Genomic DNA, 24,259 nt, shown 5'->3' on the forward strand with positions numbered 1-24,259 from the left:
CATCCTCGACGATACAGAATGTGCCGTATACTCACTACAGGAAACCCTTGCGCAGGCGTAGTGGTGGACTGTGAATGGAGCATGCGCACTGCGGGTTGGAACTGGCGCATGTGCAGTTTGGAGGTTGGAACTGTAATGAGGTGGTCATCTGGACTCCGAAATCAGTGAATTACGGCTGATTATACGGGCGTAACGGAGGCGGCGGAATGGGCGCAGAGGCTTCATAAACATCCAGTGGAGGCCTCGGACCAAGATTAAAAATCTACCAATCCTGCATTGAGTCCAGGTAGGGCAACAGCCGCGGAACTGAACCTGACAGGCCCGAGTTAACAGCCGCCATCTTTATAGGGGGCAATGTTCACCAGGGCGAATGCGCGGTCATCCCCGTCCCTGTCAGCAGGAGGAGAGAATATTGTGCATTTCTATCCTGGACTGACAGGGTTGGATTTTGGAAACTCCTTTTACAGGGGGTTAGAAGGGGAGGATTTACATTTAGGTGGTGGAGGTTGAGGATTTCGGAGGTTTTGTCAAAGTTCTGGTCGGGTTTAAGGCACATAAAATCTCCCTCCTTCTCGCCCTGTTTCCCTCACCCTCCTCCCACAGAGGTCAGAGTCTTCAGTAAGTCCAGACTGTCTGGCAGGTTCCCTTCCCTGAAGGACATTAGTGAAACAGATGCGTTTTTACAAGAATCAAACAGTTTTTCCCTCATGCTGTCCCCACAAATTACCAGATACATTCAGCTCAATTTCACAACCTGCCTTTTGTTTTTGTGAGCAGCCTCTCACTCCCTTTTTTCTGTTTTAAATCAATTTCACAGGGTATTAGAAGGTGAGGATTTGCATCCGGAAAACCCCAACCAAATATCACATCAGGATCTGATGGAGTCGCCCAATTTATCATAACCTTAATATCATCGGATTTTGAACATGGAAGGAGAAAGCACCGTCCACAGTGAAGAGAAACCGTACACGTGTTCTGTGTGTGGATAAGGCTTCAACCAATCATCTGACCTGTCAGAACATAAATGCAGTCACAATGGGGAGAAACGATGGAAATGTGGGGACTGTGGGAAGGGATTCAATTATCCAATTGAGCTGGAAACTCATCGTTGCAGTCACACTGGGGAGAGACCATATACCTGCTCTGAATGTGGGAAGGGATCACTCTGTCATGCAACCTGTTGGCTCACCAGCGAGTTCACACTGACGAGAGACCTTTTAGGTGTCCAGACTGCGGGATGTGCTCTAAAAGTTCTGGGGAACTGATGCACCATCAACGTGTTCATACTGATGAGAGTTCAGGTGCTCTCACTGTGGGACTGGGTTCAGGCAATTATCTGACCTCACTGTGCACGAACGAGTTCACACTGGAGAGAGTCCATTCACCTGTCCCGAATGTGGGAAGGGATTCACTCGGTCATCACGCCTGCTGACGCACCAGCGAGTTCACACTGGGGAGAGACCATTCACCTGCCCTGAATGTGGGAAGGGATTCACTAATTCATCCACCCTGTTGAAAAACCAGCGAGTTCACACTGGGGAGAGGCCATTCACCTGCTCCGAGTGTGGGAAGGGATTCACTCGGTCAACTGACTTGCTGGAACACCAGCGAGTTCACTGGGGAGAGACCATTCAGCAGCTCCAAATGTGGGAAGAGATTCACTCAGTCGTCAACCTTGCTGACACACCAGCGAGTTCACACAGGGGAGAAGCCATTCACCTGCTCCGTGTGTAAGAAGGGATTTTCTCACTCATCCACCCTGCTGAGACACCAGCGAGTTCACAAGTAACTACTCTGACTGGATTTTGCTGTTAATCCATTTGTTCATTGGAGTCTGTTTCTGATGTTAAAGAAGTCACGCTCAGTTACAGTGATTAATATTCTGGACAAAAGTCAAATCAGCCTTGTGTTAAACACACAGTGTGTTGGATCTCTTTAATATCTCTAATTCATGTTAGTTTCTTTTGAAGGGCTCTGCCTCTCCCATCGTCACCTCCAAAATGATGGAGGAGCCTTGAATTCTTTGAGGATGTAATAAGCGGTGTCGATAAAGGGGAACCAGGAGATGTACTGTGTTTGAATTTACAAAAGGCCTTCAATGAACTGTCACATTAAAGGTTACTGTACAAGATAAGAGCCCATGGTGTTGGGGGTGATATATTAGCATGGATAGAGGATAAGCTAGCTAACAGGAAAGAGTGAGTTGGGATAATTGGGTAATTTTCTGGTTGGCAAACTGTAACTAGTGGAGTGCCAGAGGGATCAGTATTGGGGCCTCAAATATTTACGATCTATACAAATGACTTTATTGAAGGGACCAATTGTATTGTAGCTATATTTGCTAATGATAGAAAGATAGGTATGAAAGCAAGTTGTGAGGAGGATACAAAGAGTGAAAACAGATATAGATAGGTTAAGTGAGTGGCAAGAAATTGGCAGATAGAGTATAATGTGATAAAATGTGAGGATGTCCAGTTTGGCAGGAAGAATGAAAAAACAGAATATTATTGAAATAGAGAGAGACTGCAGAATGCTGCAGCACAGAGGGATCTGGGTGTCCTTGGACATGAATTACAAAAAGTCAGCATTCAGGTACTGCAAGTGATTAGGAAGGCAAAGAGGATGGAGTATAAAGGTAGGGATGTCTTGCTACAACTGTACAGGAAATTGGTGAGACCACACGTGGAATACTGTGTACAGTTTTGGTCTCCTTACTTAAGGAGGGATATGCTTGCACTGGAAGCAGTTCAGAGAAGGTTCACTACGCTGATTCCTGGGATGAAGGTGTTGTCTTATGATGAAAGGCTGGGCCTGTATCCATTGGAGTTTAGAAGAATTAGAAGCCAAAATTAGAAGAGAGAGTAACTGAGTCTAGAAGGCATATAAGTTATAGGCCAGTTAAGGCACAAGGGAGTTTGGTACGGTTGGATGGTATTTATTTTAATGCAAGGAGTCTGACAAATAAGACAGATGACTTGACGGCACAAATTAACACAAGGAAGTATGATGTAACTGCTGTTACAGAGGTATGGTTGAGAGAGGGGCAGGATTAGCAGCTCAATATTCCAGGATATAGGGTCTTCAGGCGAGACAGGGAAGGAGGTAAAAGAGGAGGGGGTATCGCAATATTGATCAAGGAATCAATTACAGCAGTAAGGAGGGATGACATCTTAGAAGGCTCCTCAAATAAAGCCATATGGGTAGAACTGAAAAACAAAAAAGGAGCAATCATATTGCTGGAAGTGTACTATGGGCCCCCAAACAGTCAGAGAGAAATAGAAGAGCAGATATGTAGGCAAATTTCAGAGAAGTGTAAAAATAATAGGGTAGTAATAGTGGGGGTTTCAACCTCCCCAACATTAACTGGGTTAGTCATAGTGTGATAGGTTTAGAGGGAACAGAATTCTTAAAATGCATCCAGGAGAGTTTTTTAAGCCAGTACGTAGAAGGTCCTACAAGAGAGGGGGCAGTCCTGGACTTAATTTTAGGAAATGAAGCTGGGCAAGTGGTAGAGGTATCAATGGGGGAGCATTTTGCAGACAGTGATCATAACTCCATTAGATTCAAGGTTGTTATGGAAAAGGACAAGGATGGGCCAGAAATCAGAGTTCTAAATTGGGGGAAGGCCGATTTTAATAAGATCAGATATGATTTGGCCAGAGTGGACTGGGAACAGCTACTTTTGGGTAAATCTGTGCCAAAGCAGTGGGACTCATTCAAGAAGGAAATAGGGAGAGTACAGGGCCAACTCATTCAAGTAATGACAAAGGGTGGGACCAACAAATCCAGGGAACCCTGGATGTTGAGGGATATACAGGATTAGATAAAGAGAAAAAGGGAGGCTTATGGCAGATACTGAGGGCTTAAAACAGCGGAAGCCCTAGAGGAGTATAGAAAGTGCAGGGGGGAACTTAAAAAGGAAATTAGGAGAGCAAAAAGGAGGCATGAAGAAACATTGGCAGGTAAAATAAAGGAAAATTCAAAGTTATTTTACAAAGTACATCAAGAGTGAAAGGATAACTAGGGAAAGAGTAGGGCCCATTAAGGACTATGGTGGTAATTTGTGTGTGGAGCTGGAAGACATAGGTAGGTTTTCTAAATGAATACTTTGTGTCGGTGTTCACAAGTGAGAGGGACGACGTGGGTATGGAAATCAGGCAGAAGGACTGTGATATAATTAAAGAAATTAGCATAGAAAGTAGTCTGCAGGCTTAAAAGTAGATACATCTCCAGGCCGGGATGAAATGTATCCCAGGCAACAGAGTGGGGCAAGGGAAGAGATAGCAGGGGTGCTGGCAATAACTTTTCAATACCTCTCTGGCCACAGGAAGAGATGCCAGAGGTCTGGAGGACAGCCAATCTGGTACCGTTACTCAAGAAGAGAGGAAGTGATAAACCAGGGAACTACAGGCCAGTCAGTCTAACCTCAGTGGTGGGGAAAATATTGAAAGTAATTCTGAGGGATAGAATTAATCTACACTTGGAGAGGCAGGAATTAATCAAGGACAGTCAGCATGGTTTTGTTAAGGGGAGGTCATGTCTGACCAATTTGATTGAATTTTTTGAAGAGGTGACCAGGTGTGTAGATGAGGGCAATGCATTTGACATAGTCTACTTGATCTTCAGCAAGGCTTTTGATAAGGCCCCGCATGGGAGATTGTTAATGAAGGTAAGAGTCCATGGGATCCAAGGCAATTTGGCAAATTGGATCCAGAATTGGCTGAGTGGTAGGAAGCAGAGGTTGATGGTCGAGGGGGTTTTTATGACTGGACGCCTGTTTCCAGTGGGTTCTACAGGTATCGGTGTTGGGTCCCTTGCTGTTTCAGTAATAAATAAACTATTTAGACTTGAATGTAGGAGGGTTAATCAGTAAGTTTGTGGATGACATGAAAATTGGTGGTGTGGCATAAAGTGTGGAGGATAGTCTTAGATTACAAGAGGATATAGATGGGCTGGTCAGATGGGCTGATCAGAAACAAAAATGGAATTTAATCCGGGTGAGTGTGAGGTGATGTACTTAGGCACAGGAATACACGATGAATGGTAGGATCCTGGAAAGTACTGATGATCAGAGGGACCTTGTGGTACATGTCCACCGGTCCCTTAAGGTAGCATGGCAGGTAGATAAGGTAGTTAAGAAGGCATATGGGATATTGCCTTCATTAGCCGAGGCATAGAATATAAAAGCAGGGACATTATGCTGCAACTGTATAAAATGGTGGTTAGGCCACAGCGAGAGTATTGCATGCAGTTCTGGAATCCGCATTATAGGAAGGATGTGATTGCACCAGAGGTGCAGAGGAGATTTAGCAGGATGTTGCCTGGGCTGGAGAGTTTTAGTTATGAGGAGAGATTGGATAGACTGAAGTTATTTTCCCTGGAGCAGAGGAGATTGAGGGGGGACATGATTGAGGAGTATAAAATTATGAGGGGCAAAGACAGGGTTGACAGGTGGGAACTTTTCCCCTTGGTGGAGGGATCAATAACCAGGGGGCATAGATTTAAGGTAAGGGGCAGGAGGTTTAGAGTAGATGTGAGGAAGAATTTTTTCACCCAGAGGGTGGTGGGAATCTGGAACTCACTGCCTGAAAGAGTGGAAGAGGCAGATACCCTCATAACATTTAAAAAGTATCTGGATGTGCACTTGCGATGCCATGGCATACAAGGCTATGGACCCAGTGCTGGAAAATGGGATTAGAATTAGGTACTTGTTTGACCGGCGCAGACTCGATGGGCCGAATGGCCTTTTTCTGTTCTGTAGACCTCTCTGACTCTATGAGAATGAGAGGTAATCTTTTTGAAACATACAAGATTCTGAAGGGTCCTGACAGGGTAGGTGCTGAGAAGGGGAGGCAATGGCGTAGTGGTATTGTCTCTGGACCAGTAATCCCGATACCCAGGGTATTGCTCAGGAGACCCAGGTTCGAATTCCGCCACAGTGGAATTTAAATTCAATAAAAATTGGAATTAAAAGTATAATGATCATCATGAAACCTTTGTTGATTGTTGTAAAAGCCCATCTGGTTCACTAATGTCCTTTAGGGAAGGAAATCTGCTGTGATCCAGACCCACAGCAATGTGGGTGACTTTGAAATGCCCTCTGAACCAATTAATGCTGGCCTAGCCAGCGGCGCCCACATCCCAAGAATGAATAAACAATATATATACCTTTCCTCCTGTGGGGGAATTGAGAATTAAGTGACACTGTTCAAAAGTAAGGAGGCTCCCAATTAAGATGAAGAGGAGGAGGAATATTTTTCGCAGAGAGTGTGGAGGCTGAGTCATTGAATATTTCAGGGCTGAGTTTGACAGATTTTTGAGCTTCAAGGGAATCAAAGGTTAATGGGATTGGGGACAGACGGGAAAGTGGAGTAGAAACCACAATCAAATCAGCCATGGTCTTATTAACTGGTGGTGCAGCCTCAAAGGGCTGAATGGGCTACTCCTTCTCCTATTTCCTCTGACCTTGCCTACCTGAACAGTACATTGTTATCTTCCTGCAGTCTCCAGCTTTCTATTTCACTACCAAGCACACAGCCATTTTTTGTATCATCTGCAAACTTGTTATTCATATCCCTATATGTAAGTTTGAACGAATGAAATAAACCAGGAATGAAGGACCCAGTACTGAGCTCTGTGAAACCCCATTGAAAACAGCCTTCCAATCACAATAAAACACCCATCAATCATCATTCATCACTTCCAGCCATTGAACCTAATTTGGATCCAACTTGTATCTTGCTCTGGGGTCCTATGAGTTTTTTATTTTTCTGCCATGTGAGACCTTGTAGATGTGGAGAGAATGTTTCCATTTGTGGGTGAATCCAAAACCAGGGGACATAAATACAAGATAGTTACTGATAAATCCAATAAGGAAATAAGGAGAAATGTGTTTACACAGAGAGCGGTTAGAAAGTGAACTCACTACCACAGGAAGTGGTTGTGGCAAAAAGCTGAGATAATTTCAAAAGGAAACGAGATGAGAGAAAAAGGAATAAAAAGATAAAGTGAAAGACTAAGCTGAGGTAGATGGAATGGAATGAGAAGCATGTGGAGTATAAAGACCAGCAGAGACTAGTTGGGCCAAATGACCTAGTTCTATTCTGGAGATTCTGTGTAATTCTCTAAGCTTTTTTTCCAGGGTATTAGGAGGAGAAGATTTACAGATGGGAAACTAAAACCAATTATCAAGATCTGACAGAGTCACTCGATTCATCAGAGCCTGAAAATCATTGGTCTCTGAACATGGAAGGAGAAATGTTTGTCCATGGGAAGAGATTTCAAACATCAGTGTGACTGGAAAAGCACCGAGACACACACACCTGAGTGTGAGTGTTCCAGTGTTCCGGTACACAGCCTGAAAAGAATCACACCACTCACAGCGAGGAGAAAATGTACACGTGTTGTGTGTGTGGATGAAGCTTCAACTGATCTTCCAAGTTGGAGAGGCAGAAGGGCACCAACACCATGGAGAAATCATGGAAATGTGGGGACTGTGGGAAGGGATTCAAATACCAGCGGCTGGAAACTCATCGACACATTCACACTGGGGAGAGACCGTTCCCCTGCTCCTTGTGTGGGAAGGGATTCACTCAATCATCCGACGTTTTGAGACACCAACTCACTCATGCTGAGGGGTGGCCGTTCACCTGCTCCATGTGTGGGAAGAGATTCATTAATTCATCAGACCTTCGGACACACCAGCGAGTTCACACTGGAGAGAGGCCATTCACCTGCTCTGCCTGTGGGAAGGGATTCACTCAGTCAGCCCACCTGCTGGCCCACCAGAGAGTTCACACTGGGGAGAGGCCATTCACTTGCTCTGAGTGTGGGAACGGATTCTCTTGGTCATCCCACCTCACTGCACACCAACTGGTTCACACTGATAAGAAGCCTTTCTAATGTTCTGAATGTGAAAAAGGCTTTAAATGCAGGTACCAGTTACTGACACACCAACACATTCAAACTGGGGCGAGGCTGTTCATCTGCTTCAAGTGTGGGAACAAATTCTCCCGATTATCCCAGCTCATTGAACACCAACTTGTTCACACTGATCAGAGACCTTTTAAATGTTCTGACTGTGAGAATAGCTTTAAAAGCAGGCATGAAGTGCTGGCAGACCAATGTACACACACTGGGAAGAGGCCATTCACCTGCTCTGAGTGTGGGAAGGGATTTGTCCATTCCTTCAACCTGCTGAGACACCAGCGAGTTCACATTGGGAAGGGGTTGTTTACCTGCTCCGAGTGTGGGAAAGGATTCACTCAGTCATCTCATCTGGTGGGGCACCAGCGAGTTCACTAGTGACTGCAGGGGTTGGATTCTACTGTTATTGCTGCAGTTAATCACATCCAGGACTGAACTATGTTCATTCTGACAGTTGGAGTTTGTTTCTGCTGATGTTAATAATTGAACTGAAGTTTAGTATCCTGGTTATATAGCAAATAAATCAGCTTTGTTTTAAACATATTGTTGTAGATTTTTGTCTTTCCCACCTGAGTGTTTAACATCACCTGGCTGGAGCTCAGAAAGGACAATCTGGGGGAGGATCATACGGCAGGAACAGAACTTCAGCCTGGACACAGTCCAGGAGCACGATGACCATCCACATCTTGTCCCTGTTGGATAAAATCAGCGTTTATTCCCCATGTAGTTATCTGACCTTTACATTTTGTACAGTTTACACTGATCTCCATGGTAACACAGATATTGTGTTTTCTTCTCTCGTTTCTGAATAGTCAATATAAGATTTGTTTCTCCTGATCTATCTGGAAGATCATATGGACTTTTCCAATTGGTCTCCTCAGACCCACCCTGTTTAAAAATGTTTTTAACATGACTTCATCTCCCATTGAACAGTTAATGTAACGGGTGGGGTGGTTCTCCCTGACGGTGTTGAGATGGGCAGCACCATCTTCTCCACTGCCTGTAGCAGGAAGGATGCTGAGGTTTATTGGAGCTTCTGGAGAAACTGGTCATGAGTTTATTGAGTAGCACTGGGGAGTGGGACAACAATCTGGATGGGCCGACCTGTCTTGAGCTGAAATGGGCTGTGACCAGGGAGTGAACAGGAGTGGAGTGAATGGTCAGTAAGATACCAGGCAAGACAGTGATCTTGCCTGGACAGTGATCCAGTCATTTGCCTTAACCAGATTATTATGCCCCTCCATTACAGCTTTTTTCAGTGCTGTTTCTCCAGAGTGATTAATGATCTCGAGCATCCGACTAGATTCTGGGTGGTTGTGAAGGTGGAAATATTGTTCCACACCCACAAGATGACAGAGCTGCTGCATTACTTCAGCTGTGAAATGAGAACCATTATCACTCTCTATCCTTTTCAGAAAGCCCCACCTGGTAAAGATCTGTTCCCACAAGATTTTAGCTGTCTTGACTGCATCATTTTTACAGACAGGGAAACCTTCAATCCACCAGGTGAACATCTCAATAGTTACCAGGATATACCAGCTTTGAGTAGTGGGCCTATATAATCAATCTGCAATGTTTCCCAGGGAACATCATTCAGATGGGATGTGTCCATTGGGACCTTTCATTTCACAGGGCTGGATTAATTTAGACACAGATGAGACACAGGTTCAGGTGGTGATGGACATCTTGGTGCATCATTGGATGCCAATAATAATTGTGTAACATATCACGGACTTGAAAAAGAGAAACGTCTCAAATTTCATGCATGAACAAAATTGATTCTTTCCTAAGGCATCGAGGTGTGATCTAATTCAAATCAGAGGCATCCTTGTGATAGAAATCCTCATCACGTAGGATGAGTGAGTCCTTACTTGCTGCGAGGGATGAGGGAAAGTCTTTCTGATGGTGTAAGGCCTCTTTGAACACAGTCACATCAGGGTCAGGGTCCTGACACGTTTTTAAATCAGTTAACTGGAGTCTGTTGTATCGATGCCAATGATTGTGTTTTTGGGTGAATCCCATGGAATCCCCTCTGGAGCAGCTTTCCTGGTGAGTCAGTCTGCCTGGTTATTACCATCACCTTCATCACTAACTCCTGCTGCTGATGTACCTTCACCTTACAAATAACAATTTGTCCTGCACACTTGCCAGCAATATCCCAAATCATTTGGAATGGTGGGTGAGTGGTTGCCTTTCTGCTGTGGAGAAGCTGTGTTTTTTTTGCCAGGTTTTCCATGAGGGAATTACAACCAAAGGAGCTTTGAGAATAGATGGTGATTCTCAGTAACAGTTTGAAGGGCAGTGATGAAGCTGCCCTCAGCTTTCTGGGCTAACTATTGTGGTGGGCATTTAAAAAGGATGTGACAGGGAAGAAAAGGCGCATCACCCAGTCTGATATGGACCTTGTTCAGAAAACTGAGACCCATCCACATAAGCCCCAGTTGAGACTGCCAGTGGTCTGACTTTAACAGATCCTTTGGACACGGCCTCTTTCACCTGACAAGTAAGTGGGCTTCTTTCACACTGCAACATCCCAGCCAATTGGTGATTGTGAAATGCGGGATATTAATACCTTTGCTTTGTAACTTCATAATTCATGTACTCTACCACACCAGCGATACTCCCTTAACTTGGCCTTTTTATTAATAATGCCACTGTGGTATGTGGGATGTGTAGAATTTTTGAATAAACTCTGCCAGTTAATCTGTGTCTTTAACTAACCAGTGAACCCTTGATAGAAGCAAAATATTGAAGATGATTCAAATCTGAAAGAAAATCAGAAAATGCTGGAGAACCTCAGCAGGTCTGGCAGCATCTGTGGAGAGAGAAACAGAGTTAACATTTCAAATCCATATGACTCTTCTTCAGAGCTGAATGAACCCATGATATCTGCTTAATACACTCAGTAATCAATATTTTCACATGGACGAGTGTGTCTGAGAAGTATCCAACTGGAAAGCCTTTTCCATTCATCTCACGGATTACCACAGCTGATATACATTATCCTGACTCTGCCAGCAGGGCTGTGGAATTAACTGAATAGATATTCCAAAGAGGCAGTACAGGCATAATGGGCCGAATGACTTCTATCTGTGCTGTATCATTCCATAAAACTGTAAATATTCAGTAGCAGGGAATGGAGAGAGAGATAGAGGAACCAGTGGCTGTGGGGTTGAACCCAGCCAGTCTCAACATCTTCACGGGAGGAGGGGGAGGAGGGGGAGGAGGGGGGAGGAGGGGAGGGGGGAGGGAGAGGGGAGGGAGAGGGGGAGGGAGAGGGGGAGGGGGAGGGAGAAGAGGAGGAGGGGAGGGGGAGGGAGAGGGGAGGGAGAGGGGGAGGGAGAGGGGGAGGGGGAGGGAGAGGAGGAGGAGGAGGGGAGGGAGAGGAGGCGGAGGGAGAGGAGGAGGGGGAGGGGAGGCGGAGGAGGAGGAGGGGAGGCGGAGGGAGAGGAAGAGCAGGGGAGGTGGAGGGAGAGGAGGGGAGGGGGAGGAGGGACAGTGAGAAAAACTTTAAAAGTTCAGTGTTTTCCCAGAGGAGAGCAGTGATTTAAATCGATTCGAGAAGCAGAGAATGGCTGAGCACCCATCCAGTAGGATTTATCTGTGATTTTTAAAATTAACTTATCTTAATTGGGAAACAATTATTTTCGATTCCCTGTTTGGTGTTTCAATGGCGCTGCGGTTACCCATCATTCCCTGCGGATGTGAATGCGGCCTATGTACTCTACAGGAGCCAATTGCGCAGGCGCAGTACTGGAGCATGCGCATTGTCACTTCGATCAGAGCAGAATGAGTTTTGGTGACGCTTATTTCAGTGGGTGAGAGTCGCGGGGCCGAGGGAGGAATGGAGCCGGGGGTCGGGGTCAGGGGGCTTCATAAACACCTGGTGTAGGCCGCAAGACCGGAATAAGATCTTGCAGGATTCGCGTTTGCAGCTCCGGGGATTTTTCCCGGGAAACAGGCCCAGGTTAACGGCCGCCATGTTGGTTCAGCCGGGAGTCGAGCAAAGGGAGTGGGCGGGGCTTCAGGGTTCCGGTGACCAGGAGAGAAAATAATTGACTCATTGATTTAATTTTCGCTCTGCACAGAGGAGCTGGCCTGGCCTCATGGTCACCATCTTTACAGGGGCAATGTGCTGCGGGTGCATGCGTGGCCATCCTGGTTCAGGCAGCAGGATGCCTGATGCCTGTATTTCCAATACAGAGATTTTAGTGCTATGCTGTGGTTCTTTACTGTGGATCTGAATCCATGTCTATGTTGTGAATTTCTATCTTTGCCTGATCGGGATGGATTTTGGAAACTCCTTTTACAGTGGTTTGGAGGAGGGTTTGAAGACAGAAAACTCAAATCAAGAGAAATATTTGTCTCTTCTGAACTTCTATTCTTTTACAGAGGGTTAGAAGATATGAAGATTGCCAGATTTTTCTCTGACTCCAATGCTCCCGAAATCGTTCCAGCTGCAGGCTCCAGCAGATTTTAAATGTCAAAACAGTGAAATTGTTTCAGAGGTGAGTATTTTTGAACATTGATTTACAATACAGAAATTTTAATGCTGTGCTGTGGTTCCATGGCTCCGGGGCTGGTGTGGTTCTTTACTGTGGATCTGAATCCATGTCTGTCCATTGCTCTGTTTGAGCACTGCCCTCCCTAATCATCTCTGTATCATTGTCAAACTTCCTCCACCTCTAATAATGGGTGTATTTGAACCATATTTGGTATTTAACTGTGATTTCCACCAACTGTTTCTAAATGAGGTTTCCGCTGCTGCCCATCCCCCGGCCATTCACTCTGATTTACCAGCTTTATCTTTCTATGGTCAGGAATTGTTTTTCTTTCATTCGAGATCATTTCCCTTCCACTTCTGAGTTTATATTGACCATCAATTTCTGTTCCGTTTTCATCCTGGGAGTGGCGGAGCTTGAAGTCTGGACAACTGAAAGAGCAGCCATCAATGGCAGAATGATTAAAATTGAGAATCCTTTTAAATGCCCTCTGAATGATGGCAGTTAGGGGTGGGCAATAAATGCTGGCCTAGCCAATGGCGCCCACATCCCATGATCAAATAAGAACACTGGAATTGGATGAGAGCAGAGCTCTCAGAGGGTTGTGTCGCTGGAGGATATTACAGAGATCGGGATGATCCCAGCCATGGAAGGATTTTAAATCAAGAATGACAGCTTTCAAATTTTTGTGCTTCTTGGACAGGAGCCTTTGTAGGTCAGTGAGCACAGGGGTGATGGGTGAACACGATTTGGTGTGAATGAGGACATGGGCAGAAGAGTGTTGATGACCTCAAAATTACAGGGAGGTTGAATGTGGGAAGTTGCCCGGGAGTGTGTTAGGGTAGTTAAGTCAAGAGGGAACAAAGGAATTGTTGAGAGTTTCAGCAACAGAGGAGCTGAGACTGGGGTGGAGTTGGGCGATGTTACTGAGATGGAAATAGGCAGCTTTGGTGATGATGCAGATATGTGGTTAGAAGCACATCTCAGGGTGAAATATTTCACCAAAGCTGTAAAAAGTCTGGTTCAACTCCAATTGTTAAGGAGAGGGATGGACTGGGTTGCTAGGGAGTGGAGGTTGTGCGGGGACTGAAGAATATGGCCTCCCTCTTCCCAATATTTAGCTAGAAGAAATTTCCATTCATCCAGTACTGGATGTCAGCCAAGTCAGAGTGATGTGTGACTTAGAGGTGATGGTGTACACCTGCTACTCTGGTCCTTCTAGGTAGAGGAGTTTGGTGGTTTGGGATGTTCTGTCAAAGTTCTGGTTAAGTTGTAGGTAAATATAACCCCTCGACTTCATCTCCTGCCTCTCCCATCTCTATCTCTCTCTCTCTCTCCTTCCAAAGGGTCTTGTATAGAGCCAGTCTGGGTGGCAGATCCCCTTCACTGAAGGACATTTGTGAACCAGTTGGGATTTTATGACAGCCCAGCAGTTTTCATGGTCACTTTCTCCTGGTGCTGGCACTGCAAATTACCAGATTCATTCAGCTGCATTTCACAACCTGCTTTTGTATTTTTTCTGATTCTCTCTCTCTCCCTTTTTTCTGTTTTTAATCAATTTCACAAGGTATTGGAATGGAGGCTTTGCATTCAGAAACTCACACCCAACATCATATCAGGATCTGATGAAGCCGCCTAATTTATTCTAACCTGCGCATAATTGGAGTTTGAACATGGAAGGAAATAGCACCATTCATAGTGGGGAGAAACCGTTCACGGGTTCTGTGTGTGGACAAGGCTTCAGCCAATCACCTGGGCTGTCAAAACAAAAACACTGCCACACCGGGGAGAAACTGTGGAAATGCGGGGACTGTGGGAAGGGATTCAGTTACCCATCCAGGCTGGAAACTCATCAGCGCAGTCACACCAGGGAGAGGCTGTTCACCTGCTCCATGTGTGAGAAGGGATTCACTAAGTCTTCACACCTGTCGACTCACAAGCGAGTTCACACTGGGGAGAGGCTGTTCCCCTGCTCTGACTGTGGGAAGGAATTCACTCAGTTATCCACTTTGCTGACACATCAGCGAGTTCACACTGGAGAGAGGCCATTCACCTGCTCCAACTGTGGGAAGAGATTCACTCAGTCATCAAATTTGTTGAAACACCAGCGAGTCCACACTGACACGAGACCTTTTCAATGCCCAGAGTGTGGGAAGTGTTATAAAAATTCCAGTGGACTGTTGTACCATCAACGTGTTCACACTGACGAGAGACCATTCAGGTGCTCTCACTGTAGGACTGGGTTCAAACGATCATCTATGCTCACTGTACACCAGCGAATTCACACTGGGGAGAAACCGTTCACCTGCTCAGAGTGTGAGAAGGGAATTCACTCAGTCATCCCACTTGCTGAAGCACCAGCAGGTTCACAAGTAACTACAGTGATTGGATTTTGCTGCTAATTACATCCAGGACTGAACCCTGTTTATTGGGGTCTGTTTCTGCGGATGTTAATAAACTCCAGACCAGTTATAGGTGGTGATATTCTGGATAAAGTCAAATAAATCAGCCTTCTGTTAAACACAGTGCATCAGGTCATTTTAATATCTCTGACACAAGTTAGTTCCTTTTGAAGTGCTCTCCCTTTTCTTTTCCATCCTCATCTCATGGAGCTTCTTTGTCACTAAGATTGAGACAATCCGATCAGCTGCCTCTGCTGCTTCCATCTCTTCCATTAGTCCACTGGCACAAATGGTAACTAGAGTTTCCCCCTTGTCTGAGCCTTGAACCTGCTTCATGTATCCAATGACATGATGGATCCAATGGCCTCATTCTGGAATATAAATATTTCTATGCTTCATTGTTGCAATGTTTAAAAACAAAACTTCCTTTGTTGATCTGTGGATTCGTTCAATGAGATGTTTGTAAAAGGTAATGGTGGAGAAATATTGAGAGTTTTCAGTGTGGGACAGAAGTGAAATGGATAAATGGAGAAGCAACACATTTCCAATCAGAGTAGAAATAGATGACAGATACAGAATGGCTCTTCCACCTTGTGTTTCTTCACTATCTCCATTACTATCACTTTTTCCTTGGATCACCATCCTTTTGTTATTTAATCTCTCCTGCCTTCCACGAAATCATAAACCTTCTCTTCAGTTCTTTCCCCTCCCCCTTTCCCTGTCCGTGAACTTTCTCAAAATCAATAACATCTCTAACTTTTTTCTGGTTCTATGAAAGTTCAGCGATCTGAACCATTAAGTGTTTCACTGTCCACAGACTTGGTTTGACCACAGAGTATTCCCAGCATTTCCTGTTTGTGAAATAGAATGAGAGATTTATGGCCTCTGTCTGGACTTTATGACACTGATATCTGTAGTGTCGTGGTTATCACATTATCTTTCCACACAAAAGCCGCTGATGACCTTTTATCCAACCAGAAGAATTTAGAGATTTAATAGTTTACAAGGCAAGTACAGAGTCAGGAAAAATAGAGGTGGAGAGGAGGAAGGAACAAACAGTCTCATGATAGCATTGAAGGCTAGAGTGATTAAATGACAAAGGGAATGATGATTCAAAGCAAAATTGGGTGATAAGGAGACAAGTAAATAAACTAATGGGACAAGTGAAGAAACAATAGACTGGTCCAGAGGAGGTATAAATGGAAACAGCAGAACCAATACCAGCACCTACTCTCGGAAAAGATAGGAGTGGTGGTGATGATCTGAAATTGGTGAAATGAATGTGGAGTCGGGAAGGTTGTAAAGTGCCTGATCAAAGATGAGCTGCTGTTCCTTGAGTTTCCATTGAGCTTCATTGGAACAGCACAAGAATCTGAGGAGAGAGAGGTCAGAGTGAGGTGGAGAATTAAAAGGGTAAAAGACCAAAAGCTCAGGATCACATTTGCAGATGGAATGATGATGTTTTGCAAGGCAATCACCCAATCTGGATTTAGTCTCTTCAATTTAGAGAAGACCAAATTGTGAGGGGTGAATACAAAACAGCGAATTGCAAGGAGTACAAGTAAATCACTGAGTCACTTGGAAAGTGTGTTTGTGGCCCAGGAACATGGGAAGGCAGGAGGTGAAAGGGCAGGTGCTGCATCTGCGGTGCTCACATGGAAATAATTCACAGTGATGTTCATAAGAACACAAGAAATAGGAGCAGGGATATACTATACGGCTTTTGAGCCTGCTCCATCATTAAATGATCTTACACCTCAACTCCAGTTTCCTGCCCTATTCCCAAATCCATTGATTCCCCTAGTATCCAAATATTCTTGGATTTCCATCTTGGAATATATTCAAGACAAAAAGTAATCGGTTCAAGTCAAGTTTTAATCTAGAAAATGCAGAGAGGAGGCAGACACAGTTTGAAATTCTGTCCTCTTGCTCTTGTCAATCTTATGAATGGAACTGTATCCTGGCCTGGTGTCACTGCACTGAAATCCAGTCATTCTCCAACATGTTATGTTTAATGTCGCATTGGTGGATTAAGAGTGAAGATTGCCCGGCCTTCATCGTAAGGTCAAGAGACAACTTTGCAGATGCTCCATAGTGTTACAGACCAGCTGCTTGGAGGTGATGACATAGTGGTATTGTCACTGGACTAGTAATCCAGAGACCCAGGGTAAGGCTCTGGGGACCCAGGTTTGAACCCCACGATGGCAGATAGTGGAATTTGAATTCAATTGGAATTGGAATTAAAAACTTAATGATTACCATGAAACCATTCTCGATTGTTGTAAAAACCCATCTGATTCACTCATGCCCTTTAAGAAGGTAATCTGCCGCCCTGACCTGGTGTGGCCTACATGTGACTCCAGACCCACAGCAATGTGGTTTACTCTTAAATGCTCTTAACAAGGGCAATTAAGGATGGTTAATAAATGCTGGCCCACATCCCATTAACGAATAAAAAAAATTCAGCTAATGGGATAATGTCTGAAATGGAGGATGGTGAATAATAGCTGGAAACACAGACCTCTCTCCCACTGCAGTACTGCTCCTTCCAGTATGCAGGCATTTGGTTGGCAAAAGATTGTTTGCCAGCTGAATGTGGAAATAACACAGCAGCACAGTCACACTGGAGATTTACTGAAGGGATTTACTCAGTTTCCCCACGTGCCAATATTCCAGCTTTAAAGGTTCAAAGGATTTGATCCACCATCAGTGCATTCTTAATGCAGTTTAAGTGTTCCATGGATGGGAAAAAAAATCACTTCTTCGTCCCATCTGCTGAGGCTCCTAACTGTAGGGAGTTAAGTTCGCACCTAACTATAAAGGTTTGCTCAGTTGTTTAATACAGCCAGGACTGAACTCTTGCTAGAGGGCAGTGCACGTTGGTTGCTGTAGCAATGGATTTTATGGCTTGGTCGTTTGGCTCCAATTGTAATCGGGTCACAAAATAAAATTTTCGACTCAATAATATCACGCTGTAATATGGCAGGGACCTTACCCAGAATTCGCAGCGGGTCAGAATGTGCCCTATTTTCACTGCAGGAACTCCCCACGCAGGCGCATTGCCGGGCAGTGAGTGGAGCCGGCGCAGGGCGGGGCAGTGACTGGCGCATGCGCAGTTGGGGCTGTTCCCGGGGACAGACGGAAGGGCTGGCGGCGGCGCGTGCTGCAGAGTATTGGAGCCGCTGGCTGTGGGAGGAATAGAGCCAGCGGACTGGGCAGGGAGCTTCCAGAAACACCCGCTGGAGGCCTGCAGCCCCGAATAAGGAGCTCCCGGTCCGATCTGCGGGACATCCCCACGGTGACAGAAGCATTAAATTTGCCCCCACATTCAATGCAGGATCGAAGTGAACCCAGGCAGAGGAGAGGGAGGGAGAAAACTGGGAGTGGAGGAAAGAAATGGTGGAGATGGTGAGATGGGTTTGGATTTCAGCCCAGGGAGGAGGGAGAGTGTGTGGGACGGGGATTTACAGCTTTGGGGGAACAAGAGAGGACGAAATGTTGCATAGAAACGAGAATTGTCTGTTCTGAATTTCTGTCCTGTATTTACAGTGATGACCCAAGTGCTAAATTACAAGGTGAGATGACATAAAACAGCCACAGAATCATAATGGCACAGAGGAGGCTATTCGGCCCATTGTGTCCATACATTGAGGTGGGAGAGTGTGCGGGAAAGGGATTTGCACCTTTGAGGGATCAAGAAAAAATATTCCATAGATATTAGTTTATTTGATAAATTTATATCCTGACTGACATAACTTTTGTAATCTCCTTTTACAGGCTTTTTGAAGGGGACAATTTACAGACACGAAACTCAAAACAAACATGACGTCACAATCTGACAGAGTCACTCGATTCATCAGGACCTGAATATCATCAGCCTTTGAATGTGGAAGGAGTGATGTTTGTCTGTTCTGTCTAAGGGAAAATATTTCAAACATCAGCGTGACTGGAAGAACACCGAGACACATACATCCCGAGTGAGCCTGTCCCAGTGCACTGACTGTGGAAAGAGCTTTCACCAGTTACACAGCCTGAAAAAGCATCACAGCATTCACAGTGGGGAGAAATTTTACATGTGTTGTGCGTGTGGATGAGTGTGTTCAGCTGATCATCCAACCTGAAGAATCACAAGGACGTCCACAGCATGGAGAAACCATGCAAATGCGGACACTGTGGGAAGGGAGTCACTTGCCCAACTAAGCTGAAAAGTCATCAACACACTCATACTGAGGAGAGGCCATTCACTTGCTCCAAGCGTGGGAAGGGATTCACTCAGTCCTCTGCCCTCCAGTCACACCAGCAAGCTCACACAGATGAGAGACCATTCAGCTGCACTGACTGTGGAAAGAGGTTCAGGTGTTCATCTAACCTCACTGTCCACCAGAGAATTCATACTGGGGAGCGGCCATTCTCCTGCCCTGCGTGTGGGAAGGGCTTCATTCAGTCAACTGCTCTGCTGACACACCAGCATGTTCACACTGGGGAGAGGCCATTCACCTGCTCCAAGTGTGGAAAGGGATTCATTAATTCATCCCACCTACTGACACACCAGCGAGTTCACACTGGGGAGAGGCCATTCACCTGCTTTGAGTGTGGGAAAGGATTCGCTCAGTCAAACAACCTGCAGTCACACCAGCGTGTTCACACTGGAGAGAGGCCATTCACCTGCTCCGTGTGTGGGAAGGGATTCACCCAGTCATCTAACCTGATGAAACACCAGCGCGTCCACAAGTGATTACAAGGGTTGGATTCTGCTGTTATTGCTGCTGTTAATCATGTCCAGGACTGATTGTCTGACAATATTAAGTTTTTTTCTGTTGATGTTAATATTCCCTCTCGCTAACTGGCTGGAGTTTAATATCCTGGAGATACCACTGATTTTCGGGGCTACAGTGTCTCTTTTCAAAAGCACCATCTGTGATCTTTCCCCTTAATTCATTGTCTTTCACCAGGAACTCATTTAAAATAAAATTACGAACTTTTACTTCAATCCTAAATTGATCTTTGATGGAAAATCTACAATTCAGTGTCTGAAAGGTTCCACTGATGAACATCCCCAATTAGAAAGTGCTGATTAATCCTTGCTGACAATTCTTACTGACTTACACATTCTTCACAGTGACACCTCCATTATGAAATTAAATTATCAAGGACCATGAAATAAAACAGTAAAATATTTTTCAGGCGCATCAATAAAAGAGGAAGCCAATGATGTGAATTGGACCATTAAGGGACAGGCAGGATAATACCACTGGTGATGATAGAGAGATGGCAGAAATATTCAATAATTGTTTTGCCTTGTTGTTTCCCAGGAAGAGAGAACAAGGAAACATAATTTTAATGATGAGATGAGTAATGAGATAAGTTCATTTAAAGCCAAGAAAGGATATGTTTTTTAAACTAATAAAATGCAAAGGAGATACAGTGGCCCAGATGGATTGAATTCAGAAACTTTAAAAGAATCTAGGGAAGAGATAGTTCAGGCAGTACTGCTCATAATTCATTCACAAAGCTGTAGCGCCAGAGGAACATATGAACATACATCCAGAGGACTGGTGGATAGCTAATGTTATTCCTGTATTTAAGAAGGGGGACAGAACATGCCCAGGGAATGTCAGGCCAATCACCTTAACACAGGAAAGATAATGTAAACCTTATGATAGGAAGGAATCGAAGAACATCTAGAAATGAGAATGAATATTCAGAATGGATTTCAAAAGGGAAAGTCTTGTCCAACCAACCCTATTGAATGTTTTGAGGAGGTAATGAAGAGAATAGACAATGACAGTGCTGTCAATGTAATTCATCTGGATTTCGATAAGATGCCCCATATTAGACTAATGAATAGGGTCAGAGAATGTGGAGTCAGGGGACAAGGGACAGAATGGATTGCCAGCAGGCTTCAAGACAGAAAGCAGAGAGTGAGAGTAAAGGGGAGTTATTCTGAGTGACAGAAGGTGGGAAGTGATGTTCCACAAGGATCAGTGCTGGGACCACGGCTGTTCACAATTTACATTAACTATTTGGACTTGGGAATCAATTACACAATCTCAAAACCTGCAGATGGCACCAAATGGGGGTGGTGGGGGGTGGGGTGGGTGGTCAGTATTGAGGAGGACTGCAATAAATTACAGGGTATTTAGGAAATGCATAATGGGCAAATAATTGGCAAATTACGTTCAACTCAGAGAACTGTGAGGCAGTACATTTTGGGAGGAAGAATAGGGAGGACACATCACTTGAAAGTTGCAATTATAGTTGGAGGGGGAGAAACAGAAAAATCTCAGAGCCATAAATAAAATAAACCAAGAACTCGGCTTTATTTCTGGAGGGACAGAATTGAAACACAGGGAAGTTATGCACATTTTTTATTGGACCTTGGTTAGACCACACTTAGAGTACAGCATACAATTCTGTTCAGCTTACCTCTGTCATCCTCATCCTTCTGTCTTGTGAAACGATGGTTTTCATCTTAAGCATCCAACACTATGTTAAACAGTGCTGGGACCACGGCTGTACACAATTTACATTAACCATTTGGACTTTGGAATCTAATACACAATCTCTAAATTTGTGGATTGCACCAAATTGGGGGGGTTAGTCAGTACTGAGGAGCACTGCAATAAATTATAGGAGGATAGTAATAAACTTACAGAATAGACACATAATTGGCAAATGAAATTCAACACAGTGAAATGTGAGGTAGTACGTTTGGTAGGAAGAGTAAGGAGGTCAGTTATTCTACGGAAGGTGTGAGCCTGGGTGGGGTAGAGAAACAAAGGGAACTCAAAGTACAAATACATTAGTCACTAAAAGTTGTCCCCGAGGTTAGCAAGGCTGTAAAAAAAAAGAAATCAAGGAATAGGCTTTAAAGTAGATTATGCTAGATCTTTATTGGACCGTGGTTAAACCACACTACTGTGTGCAGTTCCATTTGGCATAGAAGCCTTCTGTCTCATTTGGTTTGAATGCTAAGTGTTCAACTCTGTTTTAAATATCACCTGGTGTAGTTCAGGAGCCTCAATCTACAAGGACAGTATCTGCTGTAATTGCTGAGAAGGTGCAGGATTCACTGGTCTCTGTTTTCTCTGAACCCTCTTCTCAGCAAACTGAGCTTTCCATTTCTCTGGTCCCCATATTATAAAAAGGATTTAGAGACACTGGAGAGGGAGCAGAGAAGATTTGCAAAGATGATACCAGAAATGTGTAGGTTTACATATCAGGAAAGGATTGACAGGCTGGGTCTCATCTCTCTTGAGAAATGAAGGCTCAGGGGTGACCTAATTGAGGTCTTTAAAATGATGAAAGGTTTTGATAGGATGTTTCCTCTTGTGAGGAAGAACATAACTAGAGACCATCAATATAAGTTAGTCACCAAGAAATCCAACAGGCAATTCAGATTAAACTTCATCCAGGGAGTGGTGAGAATGTGTAACTCACTACCACAGGGAGTGGGTGAAGTGAATAACTTGGATGTATTTAAGGGGATGCTGGACAAGCATTTAACAGAGAAGAGAATACTGGGTTACAACGGTAGGTTTAGATCTACAAATGTGGGAGGAGGCTTGAGTGGAACATAAACACCGATATGGACTGGTTGGGCCAAATGGCCTGTTTCTGTGCTGTATATCCTGTTAATCCTATGTAAGGCTTCAACTGATTGTACAACCTGTAGAGACACAAGGACACCCACTGTATGGAGAAACCATGGGAACGTGGGGACTTTGGGAAATGATTCACTTGTCTGTTCCTGCTAGAACCACATCGATACTGCCACACGGAGGAGAGGCCATTTATCAGTTCCATGTGTGGGAAATGATTCATCAAATCATACAGACTCCAGAAATTTGTGGATTGCACCAAATTGGGGGGGTTAGTCAGTACTGAGGAGCACTGCAATAAATTATAGGAGGATAGGAATAAACTTACAGAATAGACACATAATTGGCAAATGAAATTCAACACAGTGAAATGTGAGGTAGTACGTTTGGTAGGAAGAGTAAGGAGGTCAGTTATTCTACGGAAGGTGTGAGCCTGGGTGGGGTAGAGAAACAAAGTTGACACTGGTGTGAAGCAGTAAAACGTGCTGTGCGTGTGGGAAGACATTCAATCAGTTATCCAGTCTCTGGATGCACTGCGAGTTCACACCTGGGACTTGCTGTTCATCTGCATCACTTGTGTATCCAGCCTCATCTACAGAAAGTGCAGGAAAAACTCAGCAGGTCTGAGAGTATCAGTGGAGAGAGAAACAGAGTTAATGTTTCGAGTCCAATATGACTTTTCTTCCTCAGCTCTGAATTAATATACCTGGATAATAAAGCTAGTCTCAGTAATGGTGACCATGACAACTGTCAAAAATTGTTTTAAAAACCCCCTCTGGTTCACTAATGTCCTTCAGGGAAGGAAATCTGCCATCCTTATGCGGTCTGGCCTACATGTGACTCCAGACCCACTGCAATGTGGTTGACTCTTAACTGCCTTCTGAGTTGTCTGAACAAGCCACTCAATTGCATTCAAGAAGGTGGTTCACCAGCCCCTTCTTAAGAGCAATTAGGGATGGGTAACAAATGCTGACCTTGTCAGCAACGCTCACATATTGAATTCAAATTTCACCAGCTACCGTGGCAGGATTCAATCCCAGGCCCCAAAAACATTACCCTGGGTCTCTGAAATACTAGTCCAGTGACAATACCCCTACGCCATTGCCTCCCCTAGCTGGAGGATCAGCGGCTGCTACTCAGTCCTTCTGTCCTGTACCCTATTCCTCTTGGTCCAGAGCTGCAGTCAATTCCCTGTGTATTGTGAGCTGTCAGGTGAGAGGTCATTGGATGGAGCCTCCTTCTCTGCTGTTGTATTAGGAGATTCTATGATCTATAACAATATAATGATTCATAGTAAGCATCATATGATAGAATCATAGATCACGGATGGTGACCATTCAGCCCATTGTGCCTGCATTGTCTCTGAAAATGTGATCAATCCGCCCCATTTTCCTGCTCTTTCCCGAGAGCCCTCCAAATCTTTCCTTATTAAATCAAGGTCCAAATCAGTTTTGAAAGTTACAACAGAATCTGCTTCCGCCAGTCATTCAGACAATGGGTTCCAGAAAATCGTAACTCACTGAGTAAAATAATCTCTATTTATCTTCTTTTAAATCTGTATCCTGCGGTTACCAACCATCCTGCCAATGGAAACAATTTATCCCCATGTAGATGAAAACTCTTCAAAAATGTCCACACCTCTATTCAATCGTTCCTTAACATTCTCTGCTCCAAAGAGAACAATCTCAGCTTCTCCAGCCCCTCCACATAGCTGAAACCTCTCATCCTGATACTATTCTGGTAAATTTTCCCTGCACCCTCTCAAAGCCTTGACATCTTTCCTAAAGTGTGGTACACAGAATTGAACAAAATATTTCAGTTTAGAATT

At 44.5% G+C, this 24,259-nt stretch overlaps 2 protein-coding genes across 2 annotated transcripts; both read left to right on the forward strand.

Moving 5' to 3' along the window:
- Positions 1–1,638: 1,638 nt before the first annotated feature.
- On the forward strand, positions 1,639–7,965 carry LOC144697600 (uncharacterized). The gene is made up of 2 exons (XM_078569639.1): positions 1,639–1,785; positions 7,142–7,965. Exon 2 carries the CDS (start codon positions 7,468–7,470, stop codon positions 7,900–7,902), a length of 435 nt encoding a protein of 144 aa, XP_078425765.1. The 5' UTR covers positions 1,639–1,785; positions 7,142–7,467; the 3' UTR covers positions 7,903–7,965.
- Positions 7,966–12,098: 4,133 nt separating this feature from the next.
- LOC144697826 (uncharacterized) lies at positions 12,099–15,658 on the forward strand. The gene is made up of 3 exons (XM_078569807.1): positions 12,099–12,434; positions 13,996–14,660; positions 15,609–15,658. Exons 2-3 carry the CDS (start codon positions 14,102–14,104, stop codon positions 15,656–15,658), a joined length of 609 nt encoding a protein of 202 aa, XP_078425933.1. The 5' UTR covers positions 12,099–12,434; positions 13,996–14,101.
- Positions 15,659–24,259: the final 8,601 nt, after the last annotated feature.

Source organism: Cetorhinus maximus, chromosome 23, assembly GCF_964194155.1.
Source record: "Cetorhinus maximus chromosome 23, sCetMax3.hap1.1, whole genome shotgun sequence".
In the NCBI taxonomy this organism is placed as follows: domain Eukaryota; kingdom Metazoa; phylum Chordata; class Chondrichthyes; order Lamniformes; family Cetorhinidae; genus Cetorhinus; species Cetorhinus maximus.

Coding starts and splice junctions, on each gene's coding strand:
- LOC144697600 (XM_078569639.1), top strand. CDS start 7,468: ATGGAGAAATCATGGAAATGTGGGGACTGTGGGAAGGGATTCAAATAC.
- LOC144697826 (XM_078569807.1), top strand. CDS start 14,102: ATGGAAGGAAATAGCACCATTCATAGTGGGGAGAAACCGTTCACGGGT. Junction 14,661..15,608: donor ACCATTCAGGTGCTCTCACT/GTAGGACTGGGT, acceptor GTTCTATGAAAG/TTCAGCGATCTGAACCATTA.